Source organism: Nerophis lumbriciformis, linkage group LG21 (assembly GCF_033978685.3).
Source record: "Nerophis lumbriciformis linkage group LG21, RoL_Nlum_v2.1, whole genome shotgun sequence".
NCBI classification, from domain to species: domain Eukaryota; kingdom Metazoa; phylum Chordata; class Actinopteri; order Syngnathiformes; family Syngnathidae; genus Nerophis; species Nerophis lumbriciformis.
Window position 1 is genome coordinate 16974080 of NC_084568.2, and position 15756 is coordinate 16989835.

The 15756-nt window shown below is 39.0% G+C and overlaps 1 protein-coding gene across 7 annotated transcripts in view; it reads right to left on the reverse strand.

Moving 5' to 3' along the window:
* LOC133621019 (sodium bicarbonate cotransporter 3-like) overlaps nucleotides 1-15756 on the reverse strand; it is a 91247-nt gene that overhangs the window by 58140 nt on the left and 17351 nt on the right. Inside the window, exon 1 of one of the 7 annotated variants that reach the window (XM_061982788.1) lies at nucleotides 7594-7720. The exons of the other annotated variants lie outside the window; for them this stretch is intronic. Within the exon in view, the coding sequence (XP_061838772.1) occupies nucleotides 7594-7629 (36 nt within the window). The 5' untranslated portion in view covers nucleotides 7630-7720. Of the gene's footprint in view, nucleotides 1-7593; nucleotides 7721-15756 lie in introns of those variants that run through there. 7 annotated transcript variants of the gene reach the window in all.

Genomic DNA, 15756 nt, shown 5'->3' on the forward strand with positions numbered 1-15756 from the left:
GTACATATTAGACCATTCTCCGAAACATTCTTTTGCCAGGTTTTGCAAATGGGTGAGCCATTGTTTTCGAGGGCTGTGAATCTTTGGGCACCCCACGATTCGATTTGATTCAATTCCTGCAGGGAACGATTCGATTAAAAATCAATACTTTAATAACATCGGGTGCCAGTTTTATTATAACTACATTCCTGTATAAAATAGACAGATAGCTCTGATGAATTTCTATATTACTTAAAAGAAAACTGGTTTTGTTTACGGTAATACAATTCTACTCAAACATTTATGTCAAATACAAATAAGGCATCAAGAGAAGTAAATCTCTAGATATGGGCATTTCCATCAACAATATGATTTGCCTGAGTGGCTGGAGAGGACAGATCAACAAAAACAAATAAAACAATAAAAAAATGTTTAATCGATTAAGAATTGTAACAAATAAGAATCGCAATTAATTCAAAAATAAAAAATTTGGAACATCCCTATTGCCTTCAATCAGCATGTTTTCATGCACTAAATAAGTCTTATTTCTCAAATAATGCGGCTCAAAATAAGCTTTCTTAAACACACGGAAACACCTTAATCTGATCATGTTTGGCTTTTCAAAAATCATAGTAACACACCTAGATTAAGCAATTGGAAACCAGCATTCTGTGGGATGTAGATGTATCAGTAGATGTATCAGTGCACCAATCTCCTTGGAGGACAAACATGCTGCGCTTGACTACATTTTTCACAAGCGAAGAAGAACAAGCCGGTGGCGAGGAAATGTTTACACCAACAATTTTCCAAGAAAGGTTATAAAAGCTGATATACTGTAAATCAATACTTAAAATATATATTATAAAAACCTACCTCATATAATAAGTGTCAGGATGTCCGTTTAAATACGGATAGGATGCCAGCACATCCTGGCCAGAGGAAAACAGGTGAAGAAAAACCTCTAAACTTTCATTATTACAGAGTAAAAAAATAATATGTATATTTTATTACTCAGTAGACTACAATAGTTAGAATAGCATTGTTATTCAGATTTTATAAAGTGATGCAGGAATTAAATGTTAAAATACAACAACAGAGACAACACTATTGACACGTAAATTAGCAAAATCAGCAAAAGAGCAGTATCACTGTGAGTTTTTCAAGGTGTGCTAATCAATCACAATTTTACGATAATTAAAATTTGAAACAATAATACTTACAATCTGGAATATAACCGTGGTATACCGGTAATCGTTACATTCTAAATACTGTTCAACATATAGGTAATGAGTTTCATTACACTTCTCCAGAGAGGTGTACATTCAATATGAACCATGCAGATTACTGTGATATAACTCCAATTTCTCAGCAAAAAATTAAATAAAGAAGACCTGTACTCAGGTGCAGATTCATCTACACATATAGACATTCATAGGGCATCACAAAAGATTGATAAACAGGAATGTATGGAACTGAACACCTTCATCAGCGTAGATCACAATAGTCCGGAATTAGTTAAGGATATAGATCGGGATCCTTTTTTTTTTTTTTTTCATACCAGGAATATATGTTTTTATTATACAGACGAAAAATTTAACGGAAACAATAAAATCGACAACAAACAATTATGTACTGTATTTAAACAGCAGAAGTTTGTATGCAAACTACCACAACGTGAGGAATTTTTTTGGAACAGAGTTATCGCTTTCTCAGAAACATGGATAGATGCTAAAAAAGGAATGGATTTTGACCTGAAAGGATATGACCTAAATTATATCAACCAAATTAACAAGAATATTGATAATATATTGGAATGTATATCCATTGAAATGTCATGAAAAAAGCACAACGTACTGATCAGTTGTATGTATGTATAGATCACCTAAGTCAAACATTGATACGTTTCAAAACTGGATTAAGACAACTTTTACTGAAATCAGTCAAAAAGTAACTTTCTGTGGAGACTTCAACATTGACCTCTTGAACCTTGAACAAAAATCCATAGATGACTTCATAAACAATAAACACAATGTATAGCCTGAGTTTATATTCTAAAATCACAAGGCCAAGCAGAAACTCAGGACACAGTGCCAAACTTATTGATAATATTTTTACTAATAATTTTGATAATACCAAAAGTGGTCTGCTAATATCCAACCTCAGTGATCTGCCAGTTGTAATAATCTATGACGAAAACTACAAGAAGAGGAACATTGATGACAAAAATACATTTTGAAGAATATGCCCAGAACAAGAATGATCTAAGGATCAAAGTTGGGACAATGTATACAGGGAAAATTGTGTAGAAGATGCATATGGTAATTTTTTAAATACTTTTACAATGATTCATGACAAAAAACAACACTCACAACACAATACGGATACAGAGCCAAAATGTCAACACTAATAGAATTAATAAAAATAATGGAGGAGATCACCAATGCAATACATAGCAAAAAAATTTACTTCTGCAGTGTTTATGGTTTTAAAAAAAGCATTCGACACAATCATAAGATCTCAATCAACAAATTACAACGGTATGTTATCAGATGGTTGGTCTTGAACCGGGTAAGAAGCTACTTAGCCAAAAGGAAGCAATGCGTGAAGATAGAACAAATGTCTACAGAGATTACAATAGCATGTGGCGTACTTCAAAGATCAATACTGGAACCAAAATGGTTCAATCTTTATATGAACGACATTTGTAAAGTTACAAAAGACTTAGTTGGTAATATTCGCAGATGATATAACTGTGTTTTATTAAGGAGAGAACATAATACAAATAACAGAAGAAATTAAAAAATTTAATTCAGTAAAACTAAAATAATGCTATTTGGTAACAGTAGAAGGGAAATTCAAACAGAATAATAAATACAGATAGACAGAGTAGATATTGAAAGGGTGAAAAAACAAGATTTTGGGTGTAATAATAGATGATAAAATGAACTGAAAATCTCATGTAAGAATGTGCAACGTAAAGTTGAATAGGGGACAGCGTGGTGCGGTTGGGAGAGTGGCGGTGCCAGCAACCTGAGGGTTCCTGGTTCGATCCCCAGCTACTACCAACCTAGTCACATCCGTTGTGTCCTTGAGCAAGACACTTCACCCTTGCTCCGGATGGTTCGTGATTAGCTTTGCATGACAGCTCCCACCATCAGTGTGTGATTGTCTGTGTGAATGCGTGTGTGAATGGGTGAATGTAGAAATAGTGTCAAAGCGCTTTGAGTACCTTGAAGGTAGAAAAGCGCTATACAATTATAACCCATTCAAAGTAGCATGAATAAAGTCAATAATGAATAAAGAAAAATATGTTCTGGGCCAAAAATCACTCCATATTCTCTACTGCTCACTAGTGTTACCATATCTGAGTTATTGTGTAGAAATATGAGGAAACAACTACAAATGTTTGCTTCATTCACTAAATGAAAAAGATCATTTGGAATAATACGTAATGTTGGATATAGAAAACATACAAACCCTTTATTTATTGAATCAAAATTATTGAACTTCAACGACTTGGTGCATTTGCTAACAGCTAAAATGATATACAAAGCAAACTTTAAGCTGCTACCCAAGAATGTACAACAATTCTTCTCAAAAGAAAATAAATATAACCTTCGAGGAAAATCTAATTGAAAATATTTGTATGCACGTACAACACTTGAGACATTTAACATATCTGTATGTGGAATTCAATCAAGGAATGGATAAAGCAAGGAAATCAAACAAAGCACTGATATGATTCAGTTTAAGAGACTGTTCAAGTGTTCACAAAGTACAAAGAAGAACAATTATGATAAACATCTTGAACCGTAAAAAAAATTAGATAATGATTATTTATGTATTTAATATTTATTTACTTATGGTATAATTATTTATTTATTATTTGTTTATTCACTGTTCTGTTACAAAGAACAAATAAATGGGATAAAACTGCTATGGAATGAAAAGGGGTAGGATTAAATAAGAGCTGCTTCTTCCTACTCCTTTTTCCGAATGTGCTGTAATGAAACAACTGGAAATATGTGATGCATTACATTGTAATTGTATCGTATGCATGTTCAAGATAGACTGAACTGAAAATATATTAAAAAAAATATGCTAGGTAAGAAGAGGGAGTGGAAGCAGTTGGTGCATGTAAACTATTTTGTCTTCTGGCATAATTGCAGATCTCTGTGCATTGGGGTTGCTTCAAAACTGTTTGTGTAAACATGCTCATTGTCAATACAGCATTGTTCAGTATTCAAGGCTCAAATGTGCTATTATATGGCCTTACTGAGTGGTCCAAGACACTCCACAAATTAAGGATCCCTTCTGTTGCTGCTGCCAGTCACAAAGAAGTACTTGCGCCTGACACAAAGGTGGGCAAGACAAAAGGTGATGAAAGCACGTACTGAAAAGATACATGATACGTTGATGACATCACCGCCTTGTGTCTTGGCGTCAACAAGCGAGTCACCTTCACTGATGACTTAGATATTTTGGTATAATGGAAAGCATGTAGAATATGTCACTGTCTTGCTTTCTATTTTTCTTTCACGATCATGACTTCAATGACTTTCAGATTCCCACATATATTACCATAATTACTCTATTGTTAGATTAGGCCATCTGGATGTGTTTGTGTGCACTAGGAAATTAATTTTCTCTGATGAAAGTGGACACTGACCGTCTCGGTCACAAGTGTTATTACCCTCCCAGGGGTAGGTAAGCCTAAACAATGGTGAGTTAAAGTTGCCTAATCTGTAGCTATTGCTAATTAATTATAAAACATTGTAAAATCAAACTCCAAAAGTAGAGGTATTCAGAAGGCATGTGTACAATTATCATATGTGTAAAGAAAGAAAACAACCCTAATCTGTTGTTGTATTTGTCCTTTACCAATACCCATGAACCAATGTTTACTAACAGAACATTAAGCTGGTTAAGAGAAAATCTTAGTCTTATTCATAAGCTTCTTAGAATGTAATTTCCACAAATATGTAACTTGTTCACATACGAACAAACCGTAGGGGGCATTTTTTGTTGATTACGCACTTGTCTAAATACAGTATGTTAGTAACTCTGTGTGCAAGGTACTATACATAAGAACACATGATGCACTTAACTTTGTTGGAAAAAAAACATGCAGTCTGGCACCTGCAGCACAAAGAGGGTGGCTGCCGTTACGACTCAAAAGCCCAGCTGGTATGGACAGAATATTTACCAATTCATGTCTAATAAAGCATTCATTCATGCATTTATGTTCTATACCGCTTGTCTTCATTAGGGTCACGGATGAGCTGACTTTGGGCGAGATGCGACGCAACCAGCGTCATTTGCAGTCGTATTTGTGTTTTGCTATTTTTTTTCCAAAATATGTAACTTTTGTGACTGTGCATTTTTCAGTCACTCGACCCTGACACCAGCTCTCCTATACTATACAAGTTCATTAGTAATTTTTCACCTCTTCAGTTCTAGTTTATATGCATAAAGTCTGTTTCTGTATGTGACAAACTTAAACATACAGAACAATAATGTTGCTTGGTTACATATGCTAGTTGATTTGTGTTTAGTATGGTTTAAACGGCTGAGATGCTATGAAGAACTTTTAAAATGGTTGCTCAAACTGCAAGGATATGGCAGTTCTAACACACACACACACACTTGTTTTGGTCAATAAAGTGGTCATACTAAAGCTGAACAAACTCAGTAATAGTCAATATATTACAGCTTCTTGCGATAATATATGACCCACTAAATTATTTGGCATAAAACAATGCCAATAGAACCATTTTAAAACAGGTTACAAAGCCTCTTAATTTGGGCTGCTGACTTGACTGACCTTAGTTGTGAGAATATTTTTATAAAACGGACCTTACCTACCGAATTTTTGAAAAAAAAAGAAAAAAATCCATATATTAGCCGCACCACACGATAAACCACAGATAGGTTGCGACATTAGTTATTTACACAGTAATATTCTGTAAAGGTTTATTTACATACCTTAATTTCTTCCAAACGGTGCATGTAACACAGCAGTAAAACGGCTAATCAAACAAAACAAAGTTATCGTCATGGACCCACTAGCTGCGGAAGCTAGTGCTTCAATCAGCTAAACAGACTCAATAAGTCCACGGTGACGTCTTGGTGAATTTACTGAGGAATTTGTGAAAGTGACGCAATACAAAAATAATGCAGTGTTAGCATAAAATATTACAATAACGCATACAAATATGCATGAAAACACTAGAGACATCCCACGAGACGGTTTAGTAAGCATAAACAGATTTAGTTGTACAGCAAAACCTACAAACGTTGTTTGGAGTGATGAATGAAGAACCCATACGAGTAAAAACGCTATGGACGGCTAGAAGACGGAACAGCACTCCGGTTGGAAAACAAAAGCACTACCGATAAATGGATGGACACTGCAGGACGAGAGATAGTTGTCCTTCTGAAAGGTTCACCTTTCTCCACAGAGCAATGCTGCAGCACTGACAAGAGTGGCCATCGGGTTCTTGGTCAAGTCCCTGACTAGAATAAGATGCATGTAGCAATGTAAAGAGACATCCTGGATAAAAAAAAAAAACAATGCTTCCCATCCAACCTGATGGAGCTTGAGAGGTGCTGCAAAGAGGAATGAGCAAAGGGAAATTGGCAAAACTGCCCGAAAATAGTTGTGCCAAGCTTGTGTGTATTCAAAAGAGTGTCCGCCCTGAAATCGGGAGGCTGTGAGTTCAAATCCCGGCCGAGTTATACCAAAGACTATAAAAATGGGTCCCATTACCTCCCTGCTTGGCACTCAGCATCAAGGGTTGGAATTGGGGGTTAAATCACCAAAAGTGATTCCCGGGCGCGGCCACCGCTGCTGCTCACTGCTCCACTCACCTCCCAGGGGGTGAGGGTGATGGGTCAAATGCAGAGGTTCATTTCACCACACCTAGTGTGTGTGTGACAATCAGTGGTACTTAAAAAGACATAAGGCTGTAATTGTTGCCAAAGGTGGATCAACAAAGTATTGAGCATAGGCTGTGAATACGTAAGTACTTGTGATTTTTTTGTTTGAATAAATATGCAAATTGTTTAAAAAAAAAAAATGTAAAAATGTTTTCACATTGTCATTATGGGGGTATTGACTGTAGAATTTTGAGGACAAAAATTAATGTATTCCATTTTTTAATACGGCTGTAACATAACTTTCCGAATGCACTGTAGCATGCACCACCACCTTTGAATTCAGCTACTTTGGCAGACCCATTTTTACCCACCTATCCCTGACACTCTCCTCTATCTCTCCCTTTTCTCCTTGTCCCGCTCCTTCAAGCAGCCATAACTGTCTCTGCCTGTTTCTTCTCATCTTCGCTCCTAAAGATAAAGATTAGAAAGCAAGTGTCCCCATTTCAGGAAGCATGTGTAACAACCATAGGGAAAAACCTAATTGCCCTTTCTTTCACCTTGGATATGACTTCCTAAAACCTCCGATTTCGTCTTCTACCAGACACTGCACTTCACACCTGCCCTGTTTAAATGTGAGGAACACTACATTAGGAAGCAAAAACACTGCGTGTACCATTACCGGAGATGGGATATTGTTTGAGCACTAACCATGATTCATACAAACACAGGACCTACCGTGAGCACATGCTTCCCTTCGACCCGTTTGTCCATTTAGATCCCAAGAAAAGACAGCAAGGACATTCGCCAGATCCCTCTTTCTAGTAACAACCTCACGGAAAACGATATGCCTGACTGTTCTCTATTCCACTGCTTGCGTCTTTATAAAGCGAGAAAGAGAGAGAGGTACTGCTTCAGAAGACAGTGCTCTGCTCTTCCCCGTTGTCAGTGCGCTCTTTGCTCAGCAGCCAATCCCAGCATGGCACCATGAATATTTTATTCTCTCCAGCCAGGAGCTAAAAAAAAAACGCACAACACGAGGGCATACACACATGTTGGGAGCACGAAGTATTCAGGTCACAAATGAAAACCAATCCCCCACATTGATCAATGGAAACAAGCACACGTGTTTGCTGGGCATTCTGCAGACAGAGGCTTTAAATTGAAGATAGGCATGCCTTCATTGAAATTCCAAAAGGTGACATGTCGCTTACAAACATGTCGCCTATGATTCAATGAAAAGCTGTCTATTTCATTACGGATGCCTTACCAAACACAAAATGCATACACTGGGCTTAACGGTGTCAAAAATCACCAACTGTATCACACTGCGCAAAAGGTAACACCAAACTTAAAACAGCGATACGCATTTTTTCCTAATCATAAGGGCCGAGATTGCAAGGTTGTCGTGTGACGCACGGGGGGGAAAAAAAAGAGTTGGAGATTTCAAAACAACTGTGTTCAATACTAAAGATTAGATGCACAGCAGCAGGGTGATCAAGCCTGGGTACAAGGCATTGAGTGGGATTTCACATTGGGTGTGTTCTGACCCATTTAAGTACCGTAAAGTATGTTTGTATTTTTTTAATACTTGGTGCATAATGAATGGCTTTGGAAAATACAATCGTTTCTCATTTATCACAACCAATCGATACCGGACATGACTGCGATAAACACATTTTGTGAAGTAGGATCATTATTATTAAATTGAATATTTTCATTGTTGGAGCATAAAAATATGTTTACGACCAAAATATGTTGTTTCTTACATTTTCAGAGCACTTTATACATGAAATAACACCTATATAGTCAACTTTACAAGTGATAAAATAAAACAGCGGGATGTAGCATTGGACATTTGGCACGGCACTATAGGCTAACTGAGATTTCTATCAGCTATCAACAGCCGTCCGGGCAAAGTGGAGAAGAACTCTCGAGTCAAATGCACTTAATCTTCGACGTCAATGACATCTTTGGCGTAAACTATGCGGAATGACAAGGTAAGACATGGATTGCTAACCAGATCGAATGCTAACCAATAACAACAAAGCTAATGATTGTAACTGCGACTGTTGACCCAAGTTTATGCTGGACCAATAACACCCGTGGTTTCAGCACTTGGAATCCCAGTTCTAACTTTACTTAGAGGACTTACCCAGGATGTGACAACGTATTTTCACATTTTGGCAATGGTTTAGTGGCTGGGTGACAGCCATAGCAATGGATGCTTAGGGCTACCTGTGAGTACTGTAATCTACAGTGGAACACACTCAAGGTTACTATTTTATATTTGTGTTTCATCTGACCACAGAACTTTCCTCCAGAAGGTTTTTATCTTTGCCCATGTGATGTTAGATGAAACAAAAATGTAGCTGTTAGGCCACAAACCCAGCAATATGTTTGGAGGAGAGAAGGTGAGGCCTTTAATCCCAGGAGCACCATAACTACAGTCAAGCATGGTGGTGGTAGTATGATGCGCTGGGCCTGTTTTGCTGCCAATAGAACCGGTGCTTTACAGCGAGTAAATGGGACAATGAAAAAGGAGGATTACCTCCAAATTCTTCAGGACAACCTAAAATCATCAGCCCGGAGGTTGAGTCTTGGGCGCAGTTGGGTGTTCCAACAGGACAATGACCCCAAACACACGTCAAAAGTGGTAAAGGAATGGCTAAATCAGGCTAGAATTAAGGTTTTAGAATGGCCTTCCCAAAGTCCTGACTTAAACTTGAGGACAATGCTGAAGAAACAAGTAAAAAAAACAACACATTTAGCTGAACTGCACCAATTTTGTCAAGAGGAATGGTCAAAAATTCAACCAGAAGCTTGCCAAAAGCTTGTGGGTGGCTACCAAAAGCGCCTTATTGGAGTGAAACTTGCCAAGGGACATGAAACTAAATATTAACATTGCTGTATGTATACTTTTGACCCAGCAGATTTGGTCACATTTTCAGTAGACCCATAATAAATTCATAAAAGAACCAAACTTCATAAAGGTTTTTTGTGACCAACAAGTATGTGCTCCAATCACTCTATCACAAAAAAATAAGAGTTGTAGAAATTATTGGAAACTCAAGACAGCCATGACATTATGTCCTTCACATATTCATTTTATTTTTATTTTTTTTATTTTTATTTTTTTATTTTTTATGTCCTGTCCAGCTTCTCAGGCAAATCATATAGTTGATGTAGATGCCCATGCCGGCTGTTCAGATTTACTTTACAAAAGAGAAGTGTAGGATACTTCTCTTGTTGCCTTATTTGTATTTGACTTTATTAAATGTATTTATATTATCATTTAGTGCAGCCGGGCCGGAGCAGGAGGGGATAGAAAGAGAAAAAAAAGAAGACAGAGGGGGAAATTGTGGGGACAAGAGGGGGATTAGACAGAGAGACAAAAACAACAACAGCAAACAACAACAACAACAACAATAGAGCAACATCAGCAAATATGACATGTACAAATATGATGGTAAAAGTAATAGCAAATAAGCAGTTAGCGAAAAATAAAAAATAATACAGAAATGACAATGAGCATTATTACACTACAAATGGATCAATACAAATACCAATAGAAATAGCGCTATTGATAATGAACAATACCAATAATTTACCTTTATTATCAACAATACAGTTGTTTAAATGCAACAATACATATACGTAATGATAACTTGAGATACGAAAGAATGCAGAAAAATGGAGGGGGAGAAAGAGAAGCAACCTACATTAACCTTGTAGATTGTTATAGTCACAATAGGTTAAGCTTTGTCAGTGTGCCATGTGTTACACCCAGTTTACCCTAGGGCAACAACGTTAATATATGTTTGATGAAACGTGATTATGTGCATGAGTGTAAGTATGCATATGTACTTGTATATGTACAGAATGTGTATATGTGTTTGTACAATGAATGTATATGTACAGAATGTGTATATGTGTTTGTACAGTGAATGTATATGTACAGTATGTGTATGTGTATGTTTGTATATTGAATGTGCGTGTGGATGTACGAACATTAGGTAGGTAAATATGTACTGTATTTGTGTATGTATGTGGGAGCGTAGGTACCTATGTACGTATGTGAGCATATGTGAATTTGCATGTACAATACATTCGACTCCCAGAGTGCGTGGGAGCCAGAGCACGGCCCCATCACCCCCGAGAGCCCAACCCACAAACAGGAGGCGTGGTGCCCAGGGAACCAGGGACCACCGCCCCCACGCAGCCAAACCGGCCAGCGACAGGAACCCCAGAGCCCGACCCACCGTACCGCCCACAAGGGCCAGCAGCAGGCCGCAGACAGACGCACCCGGCAGAGGACAGGGCACGAGAAAAGCAGGGGACAGCCAGACCCCAAGCCAGCGAGAGACCACACCCCACACGGGCAGAAAGGCGAGACGCCCCACCCGAGGGACCCAGAGACTCCCCGCAACCGGACGGGAAGACCGCCCCCGCCCCACCGGCAACCGGGCCCCCACGAGCCCACCCCTTACCCCCGGAGAGCGCGGCGAGGCCATCCCCCGGCCACCCCACCCAAACCGGCCGCCGCAGGACCACCCAGGCACAGGGCCACGGGAACCACCCACCCCACCCGCAGGGACCCCAACGATGGAGATGGAACAACCAGCAACCGCCCCGCCGAGCCCCCCCCCTGAGGGAGGGGAAAAATTAAAAAATAATATTAATAAAATATATTAAAAAATAAATAAATAAATAAATAAATTAATTAATTAATTTAAAAAAAAAAAGAATTAAAAGAAGATCACAGACATGCTGACAAACAAGGTCACTACCCCAGCAACTGGCCGACTCGCAGCACCTCGGAATACCTTGCAGCACCAAGCTACCACAATAGACGCAGGGACTAGGCCCAACAGGCCCCAACCAAGACGGGCACCCGGAAGGGATGGACAGCGGGACCCAGGAGCTCCAGACACGCAGTTCGGATGCAGTAGCCTGAGGCGTCGACCCCCGTCTGACAGGCAGGCCCAGAGCGTACCCCCAGAAATATACATACATACATACATATATACATACACATACACGTATACATACCCACACATACACATATATACATATACATACACATATGTACACATACACATATATAAACATACATACATACACACACATATACATACATATACACAGTTCGTCAGCCCAGACAGCCATCACGCGCGCGCGCTGCCACCAGTCACAACATCAGCCACACCCCTGCACCAGACCCAGCAGCCACGGGCGCCCACACCACAAACAAACGGCAGCAGAAACAGCAGCCGCAATAACCCCAGACAGCCAGCACCAGCCAATCAAATCAAAGCGATCAAAAAAAAACTGCGACCAGCAACCACACGCCACCAGGGCCACGGAGACCAGCCGGCGCCAGCCCGCCGGTCAGCCCGAACGCCAACACGCAAACAAGAGACACCAACAACCCCCCCCAACCAAAAGGCCCCCCACCCCAACCCAAACCCGCACAAACACACCACCGCCCAAACAACCGAGACACAGCATCCAGACCAGACACGGGGGCTGCGCCGCCACCACACCAAGTCACCAACAGAGACCCCACAGCGCAAGGTCGGGCCACACGGGCACGGACCCCATCCAACAGGAAGTGAGACCCGCGCGACGCCACACACAAATAAATAATAAGATTAAAAAATAAATAAATAAATAAATAAAATAAAATAAAAAATAAAATTTAAAAAATAAAATAAAATAAAAATAAGTAAATAATAAAAATAAAAATAATAAATACATTAAAAATAAAAAAATATACATAACAATAATAAATGAATAAAAGCCTGGCAGGCCACCAGACCGCAGTCCCCGCCGGCCGACGAGGCAATGAGGGGTGCGCCGAACCCCAAACCCCCCATGCATGTGTACAAGGCCCCCAGAGTGTCTACTGTGTAGTTAAAATTAGGAGGTCAGCCGTTACAGCCGACCTCCAGTCCCTATTGATGTGTGTACTGTAGCGTGAGTGAGATATGTATGCTTGTGGGAACTATACATATTCATATATCACATATTCATTATTAATATCAACTTGTCAGCTTTTTGTCATTACAGGATGCCTTTATCTCTATTTTTACATTTTGATAGAGGGAGGTATTTTTATTTATTTATTTATGTTTTTAAGTTATGTACATTCATATGTACATGTAGATGCTGTATCGGGACAGTCCATTAAGAGTTTGAGCAGAAATATACCGTATAGGAATTAATTCTACACCATAAAAATTAACAAAATGATGTGTCACATGAATGTTTTTTTAAGTAACACCTTTGTGACATAAAAAAAACACAAGAAATGTAAAAAAATATGGCGTTTACTTTTTGATAATATAACACTCAAAGCAGTTTGGCTAATGACGAAACATCACCTGCTGCATGTTTCCTCACGTCATTAACTCTGTCACAGCAGCTGATGGACGCTGTATTGAGAAAATAAAAGCAGCATCAAATAGTTATCTCCCTCGCTGTAAACTTTTAGTGTGGGCACAAGTGCGTCTGTCTCCAATATTGTCCACACCTGTCTCCATATAAACACAACAGTGCGCTCTTAAACGCACGCCGGGAAACGAGGGAAAATTATGTTAAACCAAGCGCTTGGCTCGGTTTACTCCGAAGGGAAATCTCCGGAACAAAGTCCGTGTAGCTTGTCCGCCATGATTATCAAGCCAAACTACGCCAGTGCGCATGTGCCAGACTTTGTGTTGCCTAAAATGCATTAATAAATGACGTTTTTTCTGTAATTAAAAAATTAGACGGTATTACTAACCGTCGGGAATTTTATCGCAAATTATCATTATACCGTTTACCGTTACATCTCTCGTCCATTAACAAGTAAAAAGTAAAGGGCGGTCACGGCATGTTCTTGCCGGGCGGTCGCGGCTTTTTCCGCAGTTGACGGGGTTAAATTCGAGCCCTGCATATTGTTCAAAAACATTGTAACTATTTTCTTTTCCATCATTAAAATGTAATGTGTACATTTTATCATTTGGGTCTATTATCTATTTAGACAATTATGACCAAACAAAAAATATCACTGTTCAATAGTTTGATAAAAACTATGGAATTCTCTTTACAATGAGATAAAAGTTTGTAAAAAATATATTCCAATTGAAAAAAATATATAAAGACAGAACAATAAGATCATATGGACAGCCATAAGTGTTTACATTTTGCTTTGAATGTATTATTTTACTTATTTGTTGCCTGGTTTTGTATTTGTTTTGTATCATCCCGTGAGGTGTATATTACTTTTGTTTTTTTTGTTCGGTTTGTACTTCATGAAGTTTTGCACTTGTTGTGTTTTTTTGTATGTTTTTTTGTTTGTTTTCGTTATATTTGGATGTAATTGTAGGTTTATATGATATCATTAAGTAAGACTATGTATTATGTTGAAGGGGGCAGGAAAATATAAGATTTTTCTTCATCCTACTCCTTCTCAGTGTGTAAATATATAATTGAATAATTGTGGTATAATTGTCTATCGATCAAAGATGTACATCAATGAAGGAGATAAATAAAAATAAAAAATAAATAAAAATAAAAATAAAAAAAATAAAGGAAGAACACTCAACGCCAGTGTACAGTGCATGAAAATATGCATGGATGGTTATGGTTATATGAAGAAAAAACTAGTCTTATTCTGTATTGTGTATAACTAATTGGCTTCTTGGCCACGGTCCCTTGTAAATAAAGCAACCAGTGGTATAAAACGAACGCATATATGAAAGAGTAGTTCACTTAATAATTTAATTACGTTTTTGGTAAAGTAATGAGGAACTATAATGGATTACTTTTTAAAAGTAATTTTCTGAACACTGATGAGGATACCATGTATGATGAGAAAGAAAGCACAGTGGAAAACAACTAAAGCAGTCACTCTGCACAACACCAAGATGTGTGAATGGAAAAGCCTGCGTTTATCCACTTCACTTACTGAAACTATGGTCTTCTAAATATTTTACTTGATTACTTATTTGCATATAATGTATAATACATTTTATTTACAGATTTTATTAAAGACAGAAGTTTGACGTTTTCACTTAATTAATCTTATTGTAAGAGATAATTATTTATTTGCATGCTATGTGCAATGTTACGTTCTTGTGTGTATGCTTGCGTGTGTTTCTGAAGAAGTTGAAACACAACATTGAGAAGGAGCAGTGACTTTAGTGACAGACTTTAGTTTCACTGCAGCTCACCAGTAATCCTGCCCTGAATGCGGACTCGCAGGCACTCACAGAATGTCTTTGTGACTGAACTACTGTATTGGCATCGAATGGGAGAATAAACACACCCACTAATTTAATCAGAAAAAGGCTGTGGAGAGGGGCGTGGTTCACGCGTTCCCTGCGGGCGGGGTGTGTGCGGAGGCCGGCCATGAAGCAGCAGACAGGTGAGTGGATGACTCAGCTGGAACGAGTTATCTAATCACCTGTTCCTTTATTAAGCAGCGTCGGAGACCATGAGGGGAGAGGGGACCTGGGAAGCAGCTGAAAAGCCACGGAAGAGAGCTGAAAAGCCACGGAAGAGTGCTGAAAAGCCGACAAGAGAGACATTGTGAGGAGGAGGAGAGCTGAAAAGCCGACAGAGACTTGTGTGAGAATATAATTAAAAGAATTGTAAAACGCTGACCCAAAGTGTTGTGCCCTTTCCTGTGGTCCCAGAAGAACCCGAGACAGAGACATCTTCACAGTGGCGCCCAACAAAACGGACCACAGAAAATGTCGACAACATCCCCGCTGGAGGCGCTGGGCCAAGTGCTGGCCGAGGTGTCAACGGCAAGCCGGCAGCAGACACAGGTGCTGCAGGCATTGATGGACAGAGCAGAGGCGGCGGGAGGAATGGCCGCCATGAAACGCATGGTGGAGGGGGAGGACCCCAGAC